This window comes from Herpailurus yagouaroundi, unplaced genomic scaffold (genome assembly GCF_014898765.1).
Source record: "Herpailurus yagouaroundi ecotype Mexico unplaced genomic scaffold, PumYag 194, whole genome shotgun sequence".
Lineage (NCBI taxonomy): Eukaryota > Metazoa > Chordata > Mammalia > Carnivora > Felidae > Herpailurus > Herpailurus yagouaroundi.
The window spans coordinates 5,079,843-5,104,643 of NW_024412425.1; the positions used below are offsets into that span (position 1 = coordinate 5,079,843).

General features: G+C 38.4%; 1 protein-coding gene across 4 annotated transcripts in view; it reads right to left on the reverse strand.

The window, feature by feature from the left end:
• The window catches only part of UBA2 (ubiquitin like modifier activating enzyme 2), a 40,972-nt gene extending 16,637 nt beyond the window's left edge, over positions 1-24,335 (reverse strand). For 2 of the 4 annotated variants that reach the window (XM_040446190.1, XM_040446189.1), the window contains exons 1-12: positions 24,146-24,334; positions 21,468-21,551; positions 20,280-20,350; positions 18,798-18,862; positions 17,300-17,400; positions 15,221-15,342; positions 9,201-9,268; positions 8,227-8,348; positions 4,632-4,731; positions 2,979-3,145; positions 547-640; positions 347-459 (exon numbers count right to left, since the gene is read on the reverse strand). In XM_040446190.1, the coding sequence (XP_040302124.1) occupies positions 347-459; positions 547-640; positions 2,979-3,145; positions 4,632-4,731; positions 8,227-8,348; positions 9,201-9,268; positions 15,221-15,342; positions 17,300-17,400; positions 18,798-18,862; positions 20,280-20,350; positions 21,468-21,551; positions 24,146-24,283 (1,245 nt within the window). In that variant the 5' untranslated portion in view covers positions 24,284-24,334. Of the gene's footprint in view, positions 1-346; positions 460-546; positions 641-2,978; positions 3,146-4,631; positions 4,732-8,226; positions 8,349-9,200; positions 9,269-15,220; positions 15,343-17,299; positions 17,401-18,797; positions 18,863-20,279; positions 20,351-21,467; positions 21,552-24,145 lie in introns of all 4 variants that reach the window. The other 2 variants (XM_040446193.1, XM_040446192.1) reach the window with 2 other exon arrangements.
• Positions 24,336-24,801: the final 466 nt, after the last annotated feature.

Genomic DNA, 24,801 nt, shown 5'->3' on the forward strand with positions numbered 1-24,801 from the left:
TTTGAGCCCCGCGTCGGGCTCTGTGCTGACAGCTCAGAGCCTGGAGCCTGCTTCAGATTCTGTGTGTCCCCCTCTCTCTCTGCTCCTCCCCTGTTCATGCTGTCTCTGTTTCAAAAATAAATAAATATTTAAAAAAAAAAAAAAAAAAAAAAAGAGGGTGGACAGGGGTGCCTGGCTGGCTAAGTTGGTAGAGCATGAGACTTTGGATCTCGGAGTTGGGAGGGCAAGCCCCACATTGGATGCAGAGATTACTTGTGAAAGATACAAAGAAAGAGAGAAAGAAAGAAAGGAAGGAAAGGAAGGAAGGAAGCAAGGAAGGAAGAAAGAAAGAAAAAGAAATACTCACTGTTCTACACTGGTCTATTTTTCCTGATAAAATCTTCAATCCTTCCAACACTATTAACCCAGCAATCACTGCATTAGTAGTAGCGATAGCAGGAATAATGTTCCCTGCCATTGCTGAAAAACAAAGATGAGTATGTTTAACTGTTAGAAAAGAATAACTTAGAATTTTAAGTGATACAATTGAACTACAAAACAACTTACATTTTATATCAAATCTGCTCTTCATATTCATACTGAAAATATGCATCCTGAGGTTTGCAGCAGAGGTGACAAAATCCATTGCAGATGGATCATCCTGCCAATAATTGAAACAATTTAACAAGCCTTCCCACAGATTTACTAATTTAGTTAGTATCACCTTCAAAATAGTACTCTCACATGTGTGTAACAACCATCGTCAACTAGAACAAGAGATGGCCTTACAGAAGAGGCCAGTCTCATAAAGCCTTATAGTAGCATGGAGAATGGATGAATTGGGGGCAGGGTCTCATTATCAACTCCTTGGATCCAGGGATGTAGCCTGACAAGACTGCCAAGGGAAGCCTGGGTAGCTCAGTGGGCTAAGAGTCCAAGTCTTGATTTTGGCTCAGGTCATGATCTCCCAGTTCACGGAATCATCAATAGTAGGCTCACAATTAGTGCAGAGCCTGCTTGGGATTCTTTGTCCCTACGACTGCTCACTGGCTCTTTCTCTCTCAATAAAATAAACATTTAAAAAGAGAAGAATGCCAAAGGGCGCCTGGGTGGCTCAGTCGGTTAAGCGTCCAACTTCAGCTCAGGTCATTACCTCACAGTTCGTAAGTTCGAGCCCTGCATGGGGCTCTGTGCTGACAGCTCAGAGCCTGGAGCCTGCTTTGGATCCCTGTCTCTCTGCCCCTCCTCCACCCATGCTCTCTCTCTCTTTCTCTCTCTCTCAAAAATAAATAAATGTGAAAGAAAGAAAGAAAGAAAGAAAGAAAGAAAGAAAGAAAGAAAGAAAGAAAGAAAAGAAAAGAAAAGAAAAGAAAAGAAAAGAAAAGAAAAGAAAAGAAAAGAAAAGAAAAGAAAAGAAAAGAAAAGAAAAGAAAGGAAAAGAAAAGAAAAGAAAAGAAAGCCAAGACCCACCAGGCCTCTAGGAACTGAGTCCCACTTAAACGAGTGAAGTGGAGACTAAGTGTATAGAGCAGAACACCAATTCCACTCACTGACGATGGCAACACTTTCCCAGGTGCATCAGTCAGTAATGGAAGTTGTCTGACAATACAGACTCCAGGCAAAGAGATAAAGGTTTTTTATAGAAAACAATTTCACTAAAAACTCAAACATCTGGACTACACCTTTTGGTTTTCCCTCTCCAAATTCCCTTCATAAAATACCAGTCTCCTGTATTTGCTGTTTCTTTTCACATATGGCAATACAACAAAGGTTTCCCTTTGACAGTTTATCTTCTTTCTGAGATTGTATCTTGGTCTCTTAAGATTTCAGCAAAGTTTTCTGCTTCACTGAGAACATACTACCCTAGCCTATAATTCAAAAGCACTAAAGTGGAGAAGAGAAAGCACTGAGACAAAGCACTGAGAGGATGGGAGTTCTCTACATACTCACTGGCTGGCTGGCTAACCTCAGGCAAATGAAATTCCTTAACTATTAGGGAATATTATAGAAATATTTCAGAAGGTTGTGATGAGGATTAAGTGTGAATATTTAACAGTACCCAACACAGTGTACAGCTACTTCCCTAGGCAATTGGTTCATCATACCCATTAGATGTAGATTTTAATCAGAGGGTAACAACTACCAGTTTCATGGTTTCATTATCTAGCCCTGTGTACAGATGAAAACTACCCAAATCACTCTAACAGTAATAATGCAAATATATATTTAGTAGTTAATCTTTATATGACATAAACCCAAAAGAATGTTTTCAAGAATCCCAAAAACATAAACTTACTAGCTTCAGTTTACATGTCTAATTCAACCAAAGTTTCAAACTTTGCACAGAATTATCAGCTTAGTAAAACTGACCAAACTTTTCCCCTTACTTTACAACTCAGGGCAAATCTCTACCATCATAGAAACGTATTACCATTATCACAGATTAATCACTGGTAGACATAGAAAACACTGATTAACAATTAAAATAAATTCATCAAATTTCAAAATATGACATCTAACCACAAACTGCTATTAAATATTATTTTAACTTGTAAGAATCTGTATTTAGAGGTCTCAGACCTTTAACTATTTCAACAGAAAGGCTATTTTATTACTTTCAAGGTTAAATTAGGCCCATGAGCTATTGTCTCCAAAAGAATTTTATGACTTCTATTAACATATCTGCATTTACAAAAGAAATTTTTTTAAGCCGGTGAAACATTTTACTCCAGTCAATTCACATTATTTCTCCAGTCAACATAATTATAAACCACAAACCCATTATGAGAATCAAGTTTTATGATATTACTTGAATTCACGTACAGAAAATTCATAGTTCAGTGTGGTAATTAGAGATGAAAACATCCAATCAATATCAGTATTATGTTCTCAAATTCTGGTAGGATAAATGATATCTAAAAATTTACTAGTTTCTGGTTACAGTTCAAGAACTAAAATAAGCACGTGATACAGAATTGCCACGTATTTTCAAAACTAACCTTGTCCCATATGAGCTCAGCTCCATCCCCCTTTTCTGCTAAATTAAGTCTCAAAGTCTCAATGCTCTTTGAAAACAGACTTGCATAGCTCTTTACATCTAGAACCTGCTGGTCTTTCAGACCTAACTGGGGTTCATTTTGTTGATCTGATGCATTGGTTTCTTCTCCTAAGGGAAAAAAATATTAGAAATTTCACTATTAAACATCATGTGTTTGTTTTACTTAACAATTTAATTAATGCCAGACCAATGAGAAAATCAATATGAAACAAATTCCATTAAAATAATTATCAGGATGCTACAAAGATTTGTACAAAAAACAAAGTGCTAATACCGAAATGGGAAAGCTGCAAGATGGTCTCAAAACTTCATTGGGTTATTGGGGAATTCAAAGATATGTCTAGCACACAGCACTCAGTAAGTGGAAGCTATCAGAACCATATCTGAATTTAGTCTGTAAAGTCAAATATTCGTTACTGTGGAGAACTGCTTAAAACTGACAAGCCAAATCTCCTGGGACTCTCTAAGTTTGTGTGCTGACCACTGCTGTATAATATAATTCAGGTAAGACAAGATAACAATGTGTGGAAGAGGCGGTAGAATAAGGAAGTAGCCACTACTACAATAGTTTTTTTTCACATTTAAAATTACAAATGCATTAGGGGTGCCTGGGTGGCTCAATCGGTTAAGCTTTCGACTTCAGCTCGGGTCATGATCTCACAGTCTGTAAGTTCAAGCCCTGCGTCGGGCTCTGTGCTGACAGCTCAGAGCCCGGAGCCTGCTTCAGATTCTGTGTCTCCCTCTCTCTCTGCCCCTCCCCTGTTCATGCTCTGTTTCTTTGTCTCAAAAATAAACAAACATTAAAAAAATTTTTTTTGTAAATTACAAATACACTAAATCTTTTTTTTAATTTTTTTTTCAACGTTTATTTATTTTTGGGACAGAGAGAGACAGAGCATGAACAGGGAAGGGGCAGAGAGAGGGAGACACAGAATCGGAAACAGGCTCCAGGCTCTGAGCCATCAGCCCAGAGCCCGATGCGGGGCTTGAACTCACGGACCGCGAGATCGTGACCTGGCTGAAGTCGGACGCTTAACCGACTGCGCCACCCAGGCGCCCCACAAATACACTAAATCTTTAAGAGATACACAAAGGTACAAAGATGTATGCGCATGTATACTTAGCACAACACTTTATTTCGGGGAAAATACAAAACAAAGGTTAACCAAGGGGCACTAGTTAAATAATACTGACTGGAAAGAGCAAGTACGAATATATGAATAGTATGATTCAACTTACGTAAAGTATGTACAAAAGTCCTCTTTGTTCCTGTGCACAGGGCTGAACTACAAAGACATTCCCTAAATGTTAATAATGGCTATTTCCCTAGGTGATAAGATTTCCAGTGATCTCCCTTCATCATATGTTTCTAAACTGTTAGAATTTCTTACAATGAAATTCAAGGTATTTAAAGATTTCAGGTAAGAGAATTACCAATTTTGGTATCCCAGAGACTAAAATGTATTTCTTTTTTAAGTTTATTTATTTAAGTAATCTCTCCACCTAACATGGGGCTTACACTCACAGTCCTGAGAGGTCAAGAGCCACATGCTCTTCCGACTGAGCCAGATAGGCGCCTCATAAAAGTCTTTACCTTGACTTTGTACTTCAGCCCAGTCCAACGGAACTGGAGGTTTCCTTTTCCGCCACAGTTTGTCCATTGTCAACAGATACCGGATATCATCTTTAAAAAGCTTAAAAATAAAACAAAATAAAATAAAATCTCATAAATCCTACAGCCCCTATGCTGATAAAATATAGCAATATCATTGTTGATTACAAATATTACACCATAGAATATTCTGATTTAAGGTCATGCTCTATACTAACAGATCAACAATTTCCAAAAGATAAAAAAACCCACAAAACTTAAACCTTGTATAGAAAGAAATTTTTACACAGAACCTCGCTTTTGAAATAGTGAAAGCAGAAATTCTGAGGAAAACAGAGAAAGGGAACTCTGAACACTGCTCACTGCACCTGTCACCTCCCCTAGGCACACCTAAAGCCCCAAAGATCAATCAGAAGCAAAACCACACCAATCAAGGAGCTAAATAAACATGCACCAGCTCCACAAGAATTGAATAAAATCATTGAGCCTAGAGATACCAGTTAGTAATACCTCCAAGTTCATGGGTATACAGCAATAAACATAAACATTTTAAAAGTAAAGTACTCAAAACCAGCTCTTAACCACCTATACGTAACATCTTGGAAACGTGGTCTGCTCCCACCCTCAAAGTTAAAAAATAAAACAATTACTATTTCAACCCGCCCCGAAAGCTCAAAAACAAAACAATTACTTTTTCAAAAAAAACGTAATAAACATTACTGAGAGATATCAACATGAATGGCACTATCCTGTAGAATTTCAGATGATTTTAGTATTTTTACTTTTTCCTCAGTTGCATTTCCTATTGTCAGCTGATTTAGTCAATACACTTATTGTGTCAGCTATTAATTTAAAATTGGCTTAATAAAAATATTCAGAGCTAGTTCTATCAAAATATGTTCAATTCTATCAATATTTATTAAACACCCTTAAACCTTTAGAAAAGCAGCCAAATATACACATAGAATACAATTTAGAGCAAAAATCACATAGCTTTGAGTACTAGCAGGAACTTTGTTCTAGAACAATCAATAAAGAGTTCAAGGAGATGGTAACATCTGAAAGGGGTGCACACATAAGGAAATGAGAAGCACATTATTATTTGGGTAACAAATGTGGTTAGACACATTTTGTAGAGGACCTTAAGCACTTGGCTGGAAAGCCTCCCAGGCAATGGAGAATTAGTGTGGTTTTCCAGGAACAAGCTCTATCCATGCCCTTTATCCAATTATTAAATACTGGGAAGCCCTCAGAGTTCTGTACTAAACCATCTTCATGCTCTTTTCTCTTTCTATAGGCCTATGAATCCCAGTCTAAACCTCTCTGCTTGCCTTCAGAATCACCTGTCCTTTCTCTAATATTCCACAGGAATCTCAAAATTGATTCTATCACCTTCTCCTTTCCTCTAACCCCTACACAACACACCTGCTTCCCACCTTACCTATCTCAGAGAATGGCACCCTGTTCAGTAGGAACCCAGTTATCATTCCTGATTCTTCACTGTTCCTCACCTTAAACATCCTAAGTCCTATTCAATCTACTTTTCCTCCGCGCTACACTGGGAATACAGATGGGCTATACTTCAGATCTAGCACTGCACAATCCCAGAAGGCACCTTCCCATATAGACTACAATAGGAATTATCAGGACCTAGAGGGCACAGCATACCCACTGTATTCTCATAGTAATCCTATAGACTACCTTTTAATGGATTCCCATTGCCTTGGTATAACATCCTTGTCATGACCTAGGAAGTCCTGCCTGATCTAGCCTCAGCCTATGTTTCCAGCCCTCTTCCCACTTTCCCCTTTAATGGGCACTGTTTCAGTTTTTCAACCTGAGGCTTTCTTTGTATACGTAGCATTCTTATCCCCCCGCCCCATTCTTTAAAGTCTTGGGTTGAAATATCACTTCCTCTGGAAAACCTCTTTTGAACCTGCATACTAGGTCTAACATCGTTAAATAATACGTACGTTAAGTCTACTTAGTATCAAAGGGTTCCAATCCATCTGAACTTACTATCACAACATTCTGAATATATTACTTGCTATATGTTTAACTTTCCCTTTGAACTATGAATTACCTAGAAAGAGTTGGCGCCCTATTTTCTCTCTTGTTCACCACTGTATCTTCTGTCAGAGTGGTGACTGGCACACAGCAGATGCTTAGTTACCTACTAAACAGACTGGAGATATACTTCAGATTATGTTGGCATTCAACTGTTGCTCAAACTGGAAGGGAAATAGGTATACAGACACCAGTTTGGAAAATATTGTCACCATATAAAGTACATTTTAAGCACAATCAAAATCAAAATCCATTTTCCAAAGAAAAGGCTGTAATGAGGAAATAAATGAAATAGGTTTAAGAGTCAACCAGGAGCACCTGGGTGACTCAGTTAAGTGTCGGACTCTTGGTTTCAGCTCAGATCGTGATCTCACAGAAAATGAGAAACACATTTGGTGGAATGAACAGCAGGATGGAAGAAGCAGAGGAACAAATCAGTGACCTAAAAGACAGGTCACTGTCTTTTAGAAAAAAGAACTATACAAAATGAAAATAGACTTAGGGTACTGGGTGACTCCATGAAACATAATTAACATTCTATCCTACGAGTCCCAGAAGAAGAGGAGAGAAAAAGGGAGCAAAAAATGTATCTGAAGAAAAAACAGTTCCCTAATCTAGGAAAGGAAACATATTCAGATCCAGGGAGGACACAGAACTCCCACCAAAATCAACAAAAGCAGATCCACACCAAAACATACTGTAATTAAATCAGCAAAATACAGTGATAAAGAAAAATTGTAAGACTAAGGCACAAGGAGAAGGAAAAGTAGAAGAATTAACCTTTACTCCAAGAGATACCTCTCAAACAGCAGAGGGGAAAAGAATTTGCATGAAGTGGGACATTCTCTTAACAGGTACATTTTGTCCAATGGTTTCAAACCTGTTAATATATCCTTAAGGTCATCTGCTCAGTGTGGATGTTAAGCATATATCAGGCACTTTTAAGAAAAGCTGAGAAATCTTCAAGTATCTATTATGATAAACTTGCTGGGGAGTGAAGACAAAAGAAGTGAAAAGACTTTTAAAAACACAGACATGAAGACCTACCTGGGCTACAATTAGATACAGCCAATTAAAAGTCTTCTAGATTTCTCCAGAAATATTCAGCAGGCAAATAATATATACTAATGAAGAGGGATTCAGCCAAGAACGAGGATTAGGAATTCAAGAGCAATTCAGTACATGTCAATCAAATTCCCAAGAGATTTGAGCAGGAAAAGGATATAAGACAAGAAACAGCAGGAATCAAAGGTCAGTTATAAGGAAAACTAAAAAGTTCAGTGAAAGTGAGGGAAGGAAAGACGACCAAGAGTGTATAAGTGAGCCACCAATTTTAATTCCTATGGAGATACTGATTTAACATGAGAGCTAAAAATGTAAAACCTGATTATCCTGATGACACCAATCAACTTATTAAGACGTCATTAGGCATAAAAAGCATATTTCAATTTCATGTACTATTTTAAAACAGAATAAGTCTATCCATAATTATAAAGAAAGCAAATCGAACCTTGGTAAAAAGTTTAACTGGATCATATCCTGTTGATTTAGCCCATTCCTTAGTGGAAATACGTTTAATGTCACCATCTTCATTAGATGCTCTGGCTCTGGCTTCAGCTTCCATTGGTTCCCCTACAAAACAAACACTATTTCATTTTCAGCTATAAATGTAAAACTAAGCTCTCATCTACCTTTGGGGAAAAAAGTCATTCACGGAAGTCACTTGCACATGACGCAATCTAAGTTCAAAGAGAAAGGACAATATGCTCATCAGCATCTTTTCCTACCTCAGGTTTTGAAGGCCACATATAGAAGAGTTCAAAGTATGGACTTGTAATCAGATTGAAAACAACTCTCAGCTCTATTTACTACCTTCATGAAATTTCTCTGCACCTTGTCTTCACTAGTAAAACAGGACTACTCACTTTTTAAAATAGTCTTTCAAAGATGAAATAATATGGGGTGCCTAAGTGACTCAGTTAAGCATCTGGCTCTTGATTTCAGCTCAGGTCATGATCTCTCAGTTGGTGGGTTCCATCCCTGTGTTGGGCTCTGCGTTGACAGGAGGGGTGCCTGTGTGGGATTCTCTCTTCCTTTGTCTCTTAAACACATAATATACTATCTAACACATAACAGCAATTATTTTTTTCTCCTCTTATGCTATCAATATTAAGCTAGTAAAAGAAAGGTAGGGGCACCTGGGTGGCGCAGTCGGTTAAGCGTCCGACTTCAGCCAGGTCACGATCTCACGGTCCGTGAGTTCGAGCCCCGCGTCAGGCTCTGGGCTGATGGCTCAGAACCTGGAGCCTGTTTCCGATTCTGTGTCTCCCTCTCTCTCTGCCCCTCCCCCGTTCATGCTCTGTCTTTCTCTGTCGCAAAAATAAATAAACGTTGAAAAAAAAAAATTTGAAAAAAAAAATTGAAAAAAAAAAAAAAAGAAAGGTAGTGCTCACTAAATAAGAGAACATATCCCAACCTACTTACAGGAAGCTTCAGGGTCAGCTCTGTCAGGGGATACTTCTTGATCAGCATCTTCTTCCCCAAACAACTGGCTACAAAAAGAGCAGGAAATATTTATGTACAATAAAATATTATGAACAAATCTTTACTTTGCTTACTTCCCCCAAAACAACTAATTTAGAATATTCCAAATCTTTATACTCCATAAACTTAAAAGCGTTAAAGCAACCTGTTTAGATAGCTTGCATCCTCATTTCAACCATAACACAAGGAAGGCTAAATTTTAGTAGACCTATATGCATTCCTATCATCTTGGCACTGCAAATTCCTACGTTAAAATCATTGAGCAAGAGACAGATGAGCAGGGGCACCTAGGTGGCTGGGTGGCTAACTGTCCAACCCCTGATTTTGGCTCAGGTCATGATCTCACAGTTCATGTGTTCAAGCCCTGCATCAGGCTCTGCGCTGACAGTGTGGAGCCTGCTTGGGATTCTGTCTCCCTCTCTCTCTGCCCCTCCCCGACTCGTGCTCTCTCTCTCCCTCTCAAAATTAAATAAATAAACAGAGAGATCCAGGTGAGCAGCTTTTACATTCCAATTTGGATAACATTCTAAGGCCAGAATAATATTTGTGAAGTACACGTGCAGTTAGCTATGCAAAAAACACTGTTACACACCTGCCACGTGCTGGGTGATCTAGGAATCAGCAGGAATAAGCAAGGAGACATTTTTTTCATGGTAGTATATATCTTTACTACTAACAGTCCTTAAGAAACAGTAATACATTAGCAGAAATTTTTTGTTAATTCAGTTACCCTATAAACTATTTAATAACATTTACAGGAATATAATGTTCCAACCTTTCCTCAAGTACTTGACTTATAAGAAAGGTATCTTTTTAAAGGAATCCTTTAAATAATTAAAAAAAAAAAAGCAGTCATCTCAACGTTCCTGATACACTTTACAAGAAAATGTCCACTTGTTCTCAAAGTCACTGTACCAATTTCCACCCCCACAATGGCATGTAAGAGTTCCTATCAATTTGCTTCTCTAATGTTTTGCCAAACTACTTAGTGTAAAATGGTATCTTATTGTGATTTTATTCTTAATTCTCCAAGTCAGTCATAAAGGTGAACATATCTTCATTTGCTTATTTCCTATTTGGGTTTCCCTCGAAAAGTTCCCGTTCATATTATCTTGTCAGGTTGTCTTTTTCTTACGCATTACAGGAATATATTATACATCATAATTTTTAGTTGGTTTTATGTTGCAAATATTTTCTCATATGTAATGTCTTTTCCTAAGACATTTGATGAATTTGAATGAATCAATGTTTTCTTTTGTGGTTGGCACTTTTTGTGTCTTAAGAAATCGTTCCTGAACTCTAAGGATAAAGATTTCCCCCTATATTAGAAAGATTTAGTTTTTCCTTTCACATCTAAATACCTTATCCATCTGGACTTAATTTTCATATATTATTTGAAATAGGGAATATAATATTTTCCACATTGATAATGAATTGTCCTTTTACTTAATCCCTTCTTTCATCTGGGATCTCCTATGCAACCTTGGTCATGAATTCTGCATTGTCCCAATGGTCTATTTTTCTATCTCTGCACCAGCAACACACTGTAACTTCCTTTTAGTTTTTATTAAACCTTGACATCTATTAGAACAAGTCACCTCAACTTACTTCAGGAATGTTTGTTTAGGCCTTACTCTTGACATAACTTTTACAATCAGCTGAATGAATTCTAATAAAAACTCTGATGAGATTTTAACTGGAATTGCATTTGAATCTATAGATCAACTTGGAGATCAAGGACACATTCTCTCCTTTTATTTTATACTTCCTTTTATGTGCCAGTACTCACTAATCTTCCACACTGGGTCGTACAAATCTTAAGATTTATTCTCAGGTATTTCAGGTTTTCTGATGCTTCATATTTAATTATCTTTAATATTTAATTATATGCTTTTATAGTGAGTTATCTACTTTTATATTTTCTAACTGCACGATACTGCATATAGACATGCCATCTTTTAGTTGGCCATGTTGCTAAACTGTCATTATTTCTAATAATTTGTCTATAGATTCTTTGGAGCTTTTCACTATACAGTATGTAAACTATACCGTATGTAAACAACAGTTTTGTTTCTTCTTTTCCCAATTCTTAATCCTCTATTTTCTTTTTGTTTTATTATGCTGGCTAGGAACTTCATTACAACACCAAATAAAAGCAGCAATAATGGCATCCTTATGCCATCTCAGATTACAAAGGAGATGCTTTATAACTTTTATCATTAAAAATAAAGCTTGTATGGGGCGCCTCGGTGGCTCAGTCAGGTAAGCATCCGACTTCAGCTCAGGTCATGGTTCATGGGATCGAGCCCTGTACTGGGCTCTGTGCTGACAGCTCAGAGCCGGAAGCCTGCTTCGGATTGTTTCTCCCTCTCTCTCTCTCTCTCTCAAAACTAAATAAACATTTAAAAAGTTAAAAAAAGAAATAATGCTTGTATTAAGCATGTGAATGGTAAATAATGGAGGTTTCTGACTGGTGGGAGTGGGAGTGCACAGATAAGCAAGGGGAGGAAGCTAGAATGATCCACGCAGTAACGGACTAGAGTTTAGGGAGACACTAGTATGAATTCATGTTTACCTTAATATAGATAGATGGTTAGAAACAGAAATGTTTGTAAATTTGTGTGTATACATACAGATTAGTATAAAAAGACTTTTTTGCTCTGTTGGCTAAAAGGGCTTAAAAGAAACGACACGTAATAGCACGGCGAGCATTCAGATCTGAGTTTCTAATGCCATTCTTCAATAAAAGGAAACCAGGGCTCCTTGGAGAAAGGCCTGATACAATGGCAGGAAATAGACATGATGAGCCTGGGGCATCTTCTAGTACCAGAAAGCAAGGAATTGCTCCCCAAACCCCACCACACATTGATGGCATATGTCTAAGAGCACAGTCAACAGAAAGAGCTCCCAATGGCCAAAGCCAGAACAATCTGAGCAACAAAATACCCTACTGGATTATAACCCAAAGTATAAAATATATTCAGTGAGTCCACATCGATGTAAATGATTGAATAAATCAATAAACAGGTGAGCAGAGGCAAACCCTCCAGGCAGAAGAACTCTAAATAACTTACATAGATACTCTGCCCTCAAGGAAGCAGAAAACAGCTCCCATTCTTTAGGTGTGGGCTGCACAGAGTAACCTCCTTCCAAAGTGCATGGCACAATATAGAAAGTGGGGGTGAAAGGGGCACCTGGGTGGTTCAGTCGTTTAAGTGTCTGACTTAGGCTCAGGTCATGGTCTCATGGCCTGTGAGCTCTAGCCCTGCGTCGGGCTCTGTGTTGACAGCTCAGAGCCTGGATCCTGCTTTGGATTCTGTGTCTCCCTCTCTCTCTGCCCCTCTCCTGCTCGCACCCTCTCTCTCCTTCAAAAATAAACATTAAAAAAGTGAGAAACTTTACAGTGGAGAAACCGGACAAACACTACCTTAGCTAAGTGATCAAGGCCAACATTAACAGTCATCAATCTTGTCAGTAACATATTCTTCACATGATGTGATGAAAATGGCAATTTAACTACCTCTGTGATTTCCCTCTCAACAGCTCAAAATGATAGTATCATCATGAAAAAAAAAAAAAAAATTCAATAGTGGGGTATCCTACAAAATACCTGACCAGTACTCTTCCAGACCAGTCTTCCAGACTCCTCCTAATTTCTTTGGAGGTCACAGACAACAAGGAAAGCCTGAGAAACTGTCACAGTCAAAGGAGGCCTAAAGAGACATGACAGACATCTAATGGTAATGTGGTATCCTGGAACAGAAAAGGGACACTGGGTAAAAACAAAGGGCTCTCTAAATAAACTATGGACTTCAGTTAATAAAGATACCAATAGTGGTTCCATAATTGTTACATATGTATCATAAGATGCTAACAGAGGAAATTGGGTGTGAGAACTCTGTTCTATCTTCTCAATTTTCCTGTAAATCTGAAACTGTTCTAAAAAGTCTGTTAAAAAGAAAAAAAGTCTGCTAAATGAAGCTTACATTTTTTGTGAAATTTCATCATTATACCATTATATGCATACTCTTCTGAGTGCATATACATTATACCGTAATCAAAGAAAATCAAACAAACTCTGTTTTAACTAGGCTCCATGCCCCATGTGGGGCTTGAACTCACAACCTTGAGATTAAAAGTCACATTGCATGCTCCACCGACTGAGCCAGCAAGGCTCCCCAAAAACCAGCGTTTGCTGTAGGTTTGTAAAAGGCATCTTTTACCAGGTTGATAAAGTTTTCTTCATATTTTATTAAGAATTTTTGTCATGAGGGGCACCTGGCTGGCTCAGTTGGTGGAGTGTGCGACTCTTGATCTTGGGGTTGTAAAATTCCCACGTTGGGTATAGAGAATACTTAAAATAAAGGATTAAAAATAAAATCTTAAAAAAAAAAAACCCACAATTTTTGTCATGAAAGGGTATTTCCTGAATTTTGTCAAATGTTTTTTCTGCATCTATGAAGGCTATCCAGTTTCTCTTTATTTTCTTAATGAAGTGAATGATGTGTATTAAATTGTGGCTTGCAGGGGCGCCTGGGTGGCGCAGTCGGTTAAGCGTCCGACTTCAGCCAGGTCACGATCTCGCGGTCCGTGAGTTCGAGCCCCGCGTCAGGCTCTGGGCTGATGGCTCAGAACCGGGAGCCTGTTTCCGATTCTGTGTCTCCCTCTCTCTCTGCCCCTCCCCCGTTCATGCTCTGTCTCTCTCTGTCCCAAAAATAAATAAACGTTGAAAAAAAAAAAAAATTAAAAAAAAAAAAATAAATTGTGGCTTGTATTCTTAGAATAAATACAACCTTGTCGTGGTATACTTTTTGTTTTACACAATTCTAGATTTGTATGCAAATATTTTGTATAGGATTTTTGCATCTATGTTTATGAATGAGAATGTCCTGAAATTTTCCTTTTATTCCATTATGGCCTTAACTGGTTTCGTTATCAAAGACATCAGAGTCCCATAATAAAAACTAAGAAGTACTGCATTTTTAAAAAATGTCTCTGGGACAATTTACCTTATTAGAATGATATATTACTTGTAAATTCAGTGGAAATCACCTGTAAATTCATAAAGGTTTGTTGCATTACTAAGAATTAAAACGACTGATTAAACTCCCCTAAGACATAGTACAGTTCGGGCTTTCTATTTCTTTTTTAATTAATTTTTTGGGGTTTTTTAAAGTTTTTTAAAATGAATTTATCCAGATCATTAAAATTTTCAGTATACTGGCATGGTATTTTTATTACCATCCTTTTGTTCTTTACTATCATTTAAATCTATGCTGAGATTACATTCTCCATTTAGTTATTCATCTTTCCTGTCCTTTTCATGATGAACTCGATAAAGTATTTTTTCCCTCTTATCTCAATTATATCCTTCCTGCTAATTTCTTTGGAGTTTATCCTGTCTTTCTAAGTTGGATCCTTAGCACATTAACGTTCATCTTTCTTCAAGTGTGTAAGCCTAGAACTTTTCTTCCAGCTACCATATTTGATGCATCCAACTTTCACATGTATTACTTTCGTTATCACTAAAAAGTATTTTTAATTTCCATTAGTTTTGAACCAATGAATTAAAAACAGGCATGCAATGTTGACTGAATTTAATCTACCGAGTATCTCCACCATATTTAAAAGAATATTCATCTAGGGGTGCCTGGGTGGATCAGTCAGTTAAGCGTCTGCCTCTTGATTTCAGCTCCGGTCACGACCTCACAGTTCATGAGTTTCAGCCCCCATACTGGACTCTATGCTACAGCACAGAGCCTGCTTAGGATTCTCTCCTTCCCTCTCTCTGCTTCTCTCCAGCTCGTGCTCTCTCTCTCAAAATAAATAAATAAACTCTTTAAAATAAATAAGTAAATAAAAGAATATTCATCGTAATCTCTCCAAGAGATTTAAATAAAAACAGCCCCATTTCCTGTCATCAGTACTGAAAATATACCCAGAAATATATATACTCTTACTTGAACAAATACTTTGCCCAAACGATGCAATGAATAGGTTCTGAAGGTGTGTTACGAATTGTACAGCCAGGAAAAGTTCTCTGTGTAGGTTTGGGATGACACTCATAACACTCAGTTACACCCTGCAAAATCAGGATATGAGAAGAACATTTATCCCATGATGGTGGTTTTCCAACACTATCGAGTAATATCATCATAAACATTCATTCATCTACATTCCGACTATATTTTGTACTGTCAAGGAAATTTTAAAATATTAGTGACTCCAAAATTCTTACTTTACAGATGAGGAACTATAACAAATATGAACTGAATCAATCACAGTCACAGCTAAGTCTAAGCCAGGATTTCTCTGACTCCTGGACCAGTGAACACCACTTACAACAACCCAAAGGAAATTACTGTACCTGAATATCAAACACAAGAAGTTTACCTTAATCACATTAAACAAAAGAAAAATTACTAGATAGACAAACAACAGCTTTCTAACCAATTATCTGTCAAAGGTGTGGACCTCCATTATTCAAATATTACCCATTATATTTGTGTTACTTGTAATTTCCTAAAAACTAAGCAAATTAAAAGTAATTATTAATTTCAAGAACTACCTAGATACACAGAAAATTCCTGGCTATTACCAAACCAATACTCTTCATTTTGTTGATTTAGGCTTACATCTTTTTTTTTTCCATTTTATTTTTTAAATTTTAGTTAGTTAACATACAGCGCAATACTGGTTTCAGGAAGAATTCAGTTAAGCTTACATTTTAACTTGCACCATAAGGAATCCTTGGAAGAAGTCTATGGTACATAAGACAATTTTTCAAAACCATCAGATGAATATTCCTCAATTGAGCAATTCTCAACCTCAGTCTTAATACATACTAATATCTTAAGATCATGTCAATAAGCAATGTCTTTACAATAATGGTTAAAGAACCAAAACTTGAGGGGAGCCTGGGTGGCTCAGTCTAACTTCAGCTCAGGTCATGACCTCATATGTTCCTGACTATGATGTGGGGAGCCCCACATCAGGCTTTCTGCTGTCAACACAGAGCCCACTCAGATCCTCTCTCTCTGTCCCTTCCCCACTGGCTCATGCATGCACTTTCTCTCTCTCAACAAGAAACCTAAAAAAGAACCCCAACTGGCAAATAGTGTTTTAACATAAATGGCACCAGATCCAGGGTTTTCTCCATAATACCATTTCTGGTGTCCTTTGAATAAGCTTTCTTGGGGGCAGCCATTCCTTAAATCACAGCAGAAAACAAGAGAACTACTGCTTTGACCTATGAATAGATCCTGAAGGAATCTACTGATTTAACTAAAATTTAACACACGCTGACATTTACAACAGTCTTTGTAGAATGATACTAAATAAGCTTCCAAGAGTAGTATTTATCAGCTGAAACAAATGAAGCAGAGCCACAATTTTCAACATGCGTAAACTGCCAAATAACGGACAAAAATAGCAAATTTTAAGTCAAGTGTAATTCCTTTTGGTTTCAAAACCTGCAAAATGATTCTTCAAATGTATCTATGTTTAATTTCCTTGAAAGAACTAGAAAACAAAAACAAACAAAAAACAACAACAAACCACAATGCTGCATTTTATAAACTGGGTTTGAGTGCACAGGTATTTATTTACTCTATTATTCTCTAGTTTTATCTAAACATTTGAAATATTTCACAAAGACACCAAAATTTTTCAAAGTACTCTTCAGATCTATGAACCTAGACTTTAGATAAAAAATAACTTTGCAGAAGGCAGTTTCATCATATATCAACTACAGCATGACATGTAGCCTCAGCTACAAAGAATTTTAAAAAGCAATTTTATTATGTTTACCAGTCTAGTAATTTTAATATACAAGCTACAGAAACAAAGTAGCACAGAGTTTAAAAAAAAAATCTCTGCTTATAATACTCTTTATTACTTGATACAGTATCTAGTTTTATCAGAGTACAAAAATCCCTACATCTTGGGTACTAACCAGCCCATTATCATGTAAACCCAAAGTTTACTTCTTCCCTCCATAAGATCACAAATATTTGGGAAGTAAAAAAAATTTATTTTACCTTTTTGATGGTAGTTACTTGCCCAAGATAACCAGCAGTTCCACTCTCAATAAGAGGAACATCAGCTGCCAGGCACATCCTATTAACATGGTTGCGAGCAGCTAGAAGAAAAACACCAGTTAGCAGGAGTTGATGGGGGGAAAAATCAGTTACCTTTAATTAGGATGACATTTACCCAAACTAATTTTTTTTATTTTTATATGCAATTTTCTTATAGCTATGACCAGGGTAATACAACTGTTACATAAGAGACATTCGCTAGCAAAATTCCAAATACAAGGAATTTATATGACAAATTTACTCCAAGAAAAAGCACCCTTACTATACTTTTTAAATTCCAAAGTGTCACCTTTCTATTCTATAGCTGTAATCGTGGCTAAAATATTGTCTCAATGAATTCTGAGTCCTTAACTTACTATTATTCTAATAAAATTATCAGGTAACACATGGCAATGAATGGAGAATGTGGAATATCAACTTGGAACTATAAAGGCAGTTTAAGGCAAGGGGAGTAAAGAGGAGTCTAGTAAGTCATCCTGACCCTTTCTCTGCTTTGTGTTTTTTCTTTGGTATTTCTGGCTCAAAACTGTTACAAACCACTCCACTGGTGTTGTTTTACATGTGGAACAATGACTGGCTATACAATACTTGATTATTTTTTTTAATTTTTTTTTTCAACGTTTTTAATTTATTTTTGGGACAGAGATAGACAGAGCATGAACGGGGGAGGGGCAGAGAGAGAGGGAGACACAGAATCGGAAACAGGCTCCAGGCTCCGAACCATCAGCCCCGAGCCTGACGCGGGGCTCGAACTCACGGACCGTGAGATCGTGTCCTGGCTGAAGTCGGACGCTTAACCGACTGCGCCACCCAGGCGCCCCTACAATACTTGATTATAAGAAACTTCACCCCCTACTGTGAAAAGCTTCAATGGTTCAAAATGTGTACATCTAAATAGAATCTAGGCTGATATTTTATGGCACCAGCCATATCTAAAATAATTCAAGATCCATGGCATCTATGCTAACTTTGACAACCTGTTGCCACATTCTCAAAACCATGGTTTTAGGGCCCTGATTGCACTTTAGAATCACGTAGGAAATTGAAAAATTATGATATTCAGAGTCTGATTTAATTGGTCTTGGTGGGATGTAGGCATTGATATTTCATCTCCATATAAATGAAGGAAGTCACACTGTGCTTCAGTGATGGAATACTCTGAAACAAGCACACACCCACATACCAAATGTACTCACCCTCTTTAGTGTTTTAACAACTTCTATCTTCACACCTTTTGGTAGAATAGCAGAGTATATGATAGCTAAATTCCTGCCTGTTCTAGTTAAAATTACAACCAACTGGTAAACTTTAAACCTAACCTTACTTCTCTCTGGATTCGAACTACTGAGGAAATATTTAAAATACTAAAAAGTATAAACAGCCTTGTTACAGGGGAAGGAAAATACTTAGAAATTAAATGTATTAAAAATAATCTCACCTCTGTTATCCAAAGCATTCATAACCAATATAAACTGTCGAAAAAATTCCACATTATAGTCAGGGCTACAAAACAAAATAAAACAAATGTCACCAAAACAACTGGCCTTACACATGATCTTCACGGCATAATACAGGGTCCTAAAAAGCGTATTAAAGTAATGGTGCAAAAATAACTGATATTAGGGAGGGGTCTCTATTATACATTTGATTTTTTCCAAATGCCATAAGCAGATTTTAACGAAATTACTTCCCACTAATCCCTGTGAGTGACTAGACACCCTTTCTGGCCAGCTACCCAGGGCTCAAGAGCAGGATCTCAAACTGGCAGAAAGATGGCATGGCTTCACAGGTCCCATGGCCCTCTCTGGGCAGCCTGGGAACAGACAAAGAACACATTCCCAGGATATGCCTGGCCTCTGGCTTCACCTCACATGGTCAGGATCAGGCAGGGTTCAGGCCTCTAGGGTTCCCACTTTTAGCAGCACTGGGAAAGCAATACGGGTAAGAGGGTTATAGGGCTAGGCAAAGGCTTGCAGAGCAAACAACCAGAGAATAAAAAAGGTGGAGATACATATTTCCGGAGAAAGTGTAAGACTTTCTCTAATTCCATACCTCAAATGAGAAGTTATTACTTTTAATACCATTTACTTGTAAGCCAGACAACAGCTATACATAAAGGATAATTTAGATCCAGGATTCCTTTGCCCCAACACTTCCATAGTTATATATTCATGGAGAGCAGAGAATATTTATGTACTGTGAAAACTATGACCTCTTCACAATTCCTAGTGTTATATTATAGAAGTCATAGTCAAAATAAATATTTTGGGAAGCAACCTTTGAAACTGAAGACCACAGATGAAATCAATCAGAATGAGAGCAATATACTTAGAAAAGTCTGGATCATTATATAAGGATTTTTCATAATTTACTATATCTTTATTTAAAACAAAAATAAAGGCCCTTTATAAGTTTCTCATTAAAAAGTAACTCATTTAAAAAACTCTCATTAAAAAGTAACTCATTTAAAAAGTAACTCATTTAAAGTATTAAAATATCTTACCTCTTATCTAACTCCCTGAAATCATATAAACTTAAAAAACACAACTTATTATGTGAGTACAAGCTACCACATTTTAATTTTTCTAGAAAATTTTTTTTACAAAATTATTATTTAAATTTCAGTTAGTTAACATTCAGTGTTATACTAGCTATTTAGGGACTCAACACTTACATACAATACCAGGCGCTCATCATAAGTGCCCTCCTTAATACCCTTCATCTATTTAACCCACCCCCACTCCACCCCCTGCACCTTCCCTCTGATAACCATCAGTTTGTTCTTTATAGTTAAGATAAAAAAAAAAAATTCTTAAAAAGCAGAATGACCTCAAGCTCATGTAGCTAATAAAAATACCATATACTTTGAAAGTTTAACTCACAACAAACTCAATTCTGCAACATAATAATTAGAACATACTTCATGATGCTGTCATGGTAGGCTATGATATTAGCTTTCGGGTAAAACTGCAGTACACTTTCTTTAGCAACCTGGAAAAACAAACAACACTCAATTACTAAATTGATTGCTACAACATTTCTCTCTGCATTTCAAATTTATTTATGGCAAACAATACTGTTATTTCACCTACTTACATAATATATTAAATATAAGCATATAAATTTAATATATTATAAACTAAAGGAATATAAAAATGTGACAAAATTTCATTAACATTAAGCTATACACATTTTAATAAAAATAACAGGAGAGCCGGCCCTTTCCCATATATACATCTACATGAATGGTAAACTTCAGCAAAAATATAAAATGCAGTAACTAGGTGTTAACCCATTCATTCATTCAACAAGTATTTAGTATCTTCTATTTACCAGGATCTCTATGAAGCATTTGGTAAGCCAAAGGGACACTAATCAGTGTAGATAAACAAAATTACAAACAATGATAAATGATACACAGAAAAAGTAGAAGTTGTGGGGTGCCTGGCTGGCTCTGTTGCAAGGAAGAACATGCAACTCTTGATCTCGGGTTGTGAGTGCAAGCCCCACGTTAGATGTAGCAATTACTTAAATATATTCAAAGAATCTTTAAAAAAAAAAAAAAAAGTAGAAGTTGTGAGAGGAAGATCTTAGTCTAAGAGGTTTATTCAGAGCTTATCACTAGAGAAGGAAGCCAAAATTTGAAAACTGAAAAGGAGGTAAGAGTGGGAGTTTGCCAAAAGCGTTGGGAGAAAAAGCAAAGTAAAAAGATGTTTTAAGACCTTGAGTCAAGATGGAACATTCAAGGAACTAAAGAAAGGTCAAGGTGGCTAGAACCTCAGGGAGGTTGTCTTTTTCTAAAAGGGACAAGAGCATGGGCTGTAGGTTCTCTAGCCCTCAAATACAGGAGAAGCCAATCTGCAGGAACACAGAACAAAGCTCATCCTAAGCAAACAATCAGAAATTTAAATATGAAGGGGACACCCTTTACACGATTGAGGACAGCATAGCCTTAGAGGATCAAAACGGGAGGATGTACTCTTAGGTGCCGTCCCCTATATTCTCCCTCCCACTGAAGAGTCCCAGTTAATCTGATACCATAAAGAGAAGATCCATCAAAGTGCAAAAATATAAATGAACAGAAATGGTATAAGAAAAGTAAAGTTACCTGGGCCTTTGATCTTCCAACATGTTTCTTTTGAAACAAAAACTGCCTGTTGAGGTTGCTGACGTCGATAGTATCCAGATCAATCTACAAGTGCATAAACTCCAGATAAATCACAAATTTTCTGGTGTGTGTGAGCAATATCACTATCCTCAGCACCCATAACCCAAAACTTTTGCTATTTGCTACATTAGCAGAGGAAATGCTTTCCCCAGTAATACCAAAATTGTTAAACTGATAAAAATACTTTAACACATATGAAAAAAAAAATCAAGATTTAATTTCAGAGATAACTTTCTCAAAAATATTTTAGAAAGGATGCATTTTTTTTAACCATCTTGGCAAATGTTTGGAAATTCCTTAGATGGCATAAAATCATAATGGGTTTATTAAAATAAATATAATTCATTTCTTTAATTACTCTTTCAAATCAAATAAATCAGATTTAACTGTGACCCGTTTTTCTTAAATGACACTTAGCAGATTTACTGCGTTTTTGTTACTTTAGTTCAAAAGTCTTCCCCCACACACAACTCCATTTACAATTCTCACCTAAGGGCTATGAAAGGAAACACCACACAAGGTTGAAAAAAGTGTCACATTTTAACTTTTATCTAATTGCTGCTTAAAAATAAACACAAGAGGGGCGCCTGGGTGGCTCAGTCGGTTGGGTGTCTGACTTTGGCTCAGGTCATGATCTCACAGTTCCTGAGTTCAGTCCCACATCGAGCCCCACACTGAGCCCCACATCAAACCCCACATCAAGCTGGCTGTTGTCAGCAGGGAGCAGGCTCTGGATCCTCTGACCCCTTCTCCCTTGGTCCCTCCCGCTCTTGTTCTCTGTCTCTCAAAAACAATAAATAAATAAAGAAAGAAAGAATGACTAAAGACTTTCTATAAATTTATATTAAGAGTCATCAAACATTCTAATTGTGAAACATCTTAACAGCTTTGGTTATAATTTCTGAAAATCATATATAACCGTCTAAACATTTTCTATTTGTACTTTCTAAATTTATTATAGAAATTAAATCAAATAGGGGCACCTGGGTGGCTCAGTTAAGCGCCCACTGCCCACTTCGCCTCACTCAGGTCATGATCTCATGGTCTGTAAGTTCAAGCCCCAAGTCCAGCTCTGCGCTGACCACTCAAGAGCCTGGAGCCCGCTTTGGATTCTGTCTCTCCCTCTCTCTCTGCTCCTCTCCCGCTCACACTCTCTCTCTCAAAAATAATAAACATTAAATTTTTTGATTAAATTAAATAGAAAAGGATCAGCATTTATTGTTCAGGTGCCCAATTCACTGTCTTGTCTATTACAAGACAGTTCCTTTAAATTTTTTTAATGTTTATTTATTTTTGGGAGAAAGAAAGCGCGCGCGGGCGGGGCGGGGGGGGAGGAGGGGGAGGGGCAGACAGAGAAGGAGAGAGACTAGGAAGCAGGCTCCAGGATCCCAGGGCTCAGCACAGAGAGACCAACCCGGGGCTCAAACCCACGGAGTTGGGAAATCATGACCTGAGCCCAAGTCACATGCCCAACAGAGTGAGCCACCCAGGCGCCCCACAAAACGGGTCTTTTAAACATGCAGCAATAGGTACCAGCTGAAGCACAATCATATTTGGATTTGTGGTACAGAACTGGATGGTGGTACAGAACTGTGTTACAGAACTTTGTAACAGCCAAAGGAAAGATGTGTAAATTCTTCCCCCGCCCCTCATTTCATGGTTCAGTCTGCCATATTTACTTTTTTTCCATTCCGTGTTTCCACTACACTTTAAGACACTTTAAACTGACATCCAAGCTCCACGTAACATCGCCAATCTCCAAAAAGTTTACATTAATAAAAATAATTTAAAATTACAGCCAAAAATAAAAATAAAATTACAGCCACTGTACATCAATGCAAAAGTTAAAATCCTAGTATCTTCAGTGATACAAGCTAACGTATCTATGAAGATAACAATGACAGTCACACAGACTGCACCCAGAACAGAGGGGTGAGAGCCCCAAAGGAGTCCTGCCACTTGCTTCCTGATTCAAGGTAATTTACTAAAACCCTCCTAGATCTCACTTTTCGTCTCATCTGTTTAAAATAAAAAAGGGGGGGGGGGGGGGATGAAAACTGCGTCTGCAACCTTACGGCGGTAGCGCAGATTAGATGCGTTAATGCAAATTACCCGCTCAGAACATCGCCGGTCTCGGGACAAGCGCTCAGTATGTACTGGCTCCTATTACTGCACCCTCTGCTCTGGACCAGTATTTGAGTTAAGGGAGACCTCCCAACTGAACAGTCACAACCTCCACGAGAGACTGAAACAATCACCTCCTGCCTCCCCTTAAAGCTGAGGAACTGCCCTGAAGCGAAAAGACACGAGACCTCCTCCACAGCCTAGAGCCGCCACAAATTCGCGCTGCCAAGGAGGCAGGGGCGGCCGCACCGCGAGACGCCAGGAAGACCCCGGCCCGCGCGGCCTCTGTGGCGTCCCGAGCCGGCCAGGAGTGCAGCGAGGCCCGCTCTGGCCCCGCCGAGCAGCGCCCTCTCTGCAGGCAGCCACGACCCCGGGGTTTCCAGGCCTGCTGCCGCCCCGCCCCCTCCAACTCTGGTCCCGACCTCCGGAGCCCGAGCCCCCCGGCCCCGGCAACACGGCCCGCCATTCAGCCCGCGCGCACTCCTGGCCCTCACCAGGTCGATGTGGGAGAAGCCAGTGAGCACGAGGTTCTTGAGAAGCTCGCAGCCGATGCCGCCCGCTCCCACCACCAGCACCCGGCCCCCGGCCACGGCCTCGGCCAGCTCCCGGGGCAGTCCCCGCGACAGTGCCATGGCGGGACGACCACGAGCCGCGGCGGAGGCGGAGGCGCGAGAAATGAGCCGCGGCCGGAAGCAGGTGGGGGAAGGGCGACCCAGCTTCCGTTCATGCGCAGTGCGGCCGTCATTTGGCGCCGAGCGGGCGACGCCCGGGACCTGTGGAGCGCACCGCGTAGGTCAAGGCTCGGCTTTGCGCCAGGAGGTATCTCTCTCTCGCACCTGCAGTGATGCTCCAGCCGGGTCGTGTTTTCACAGACGCGCGCGGAACCGCTATCCGGCTTAAGAAACCTACGGGCCACCTTTTGGCCTGGGGTTTGAATTCCCAGCCAAGGCTTACTTACAGGTTAAAAAATAGATGCCCCTGTATGTAAGAAGCTCTTACAAATTAACAAGAAAGCAAGTGTCTTTTAAACAGCAAATACAGGTCAAGAATGTGAACAGGCACTCACAAAGAAGATGAACAGTATGATCAATAAACGTATTAAAATTTAATCGAAGAAATGCAAAGCGGTGTTTAGATCATTTTCACCTAT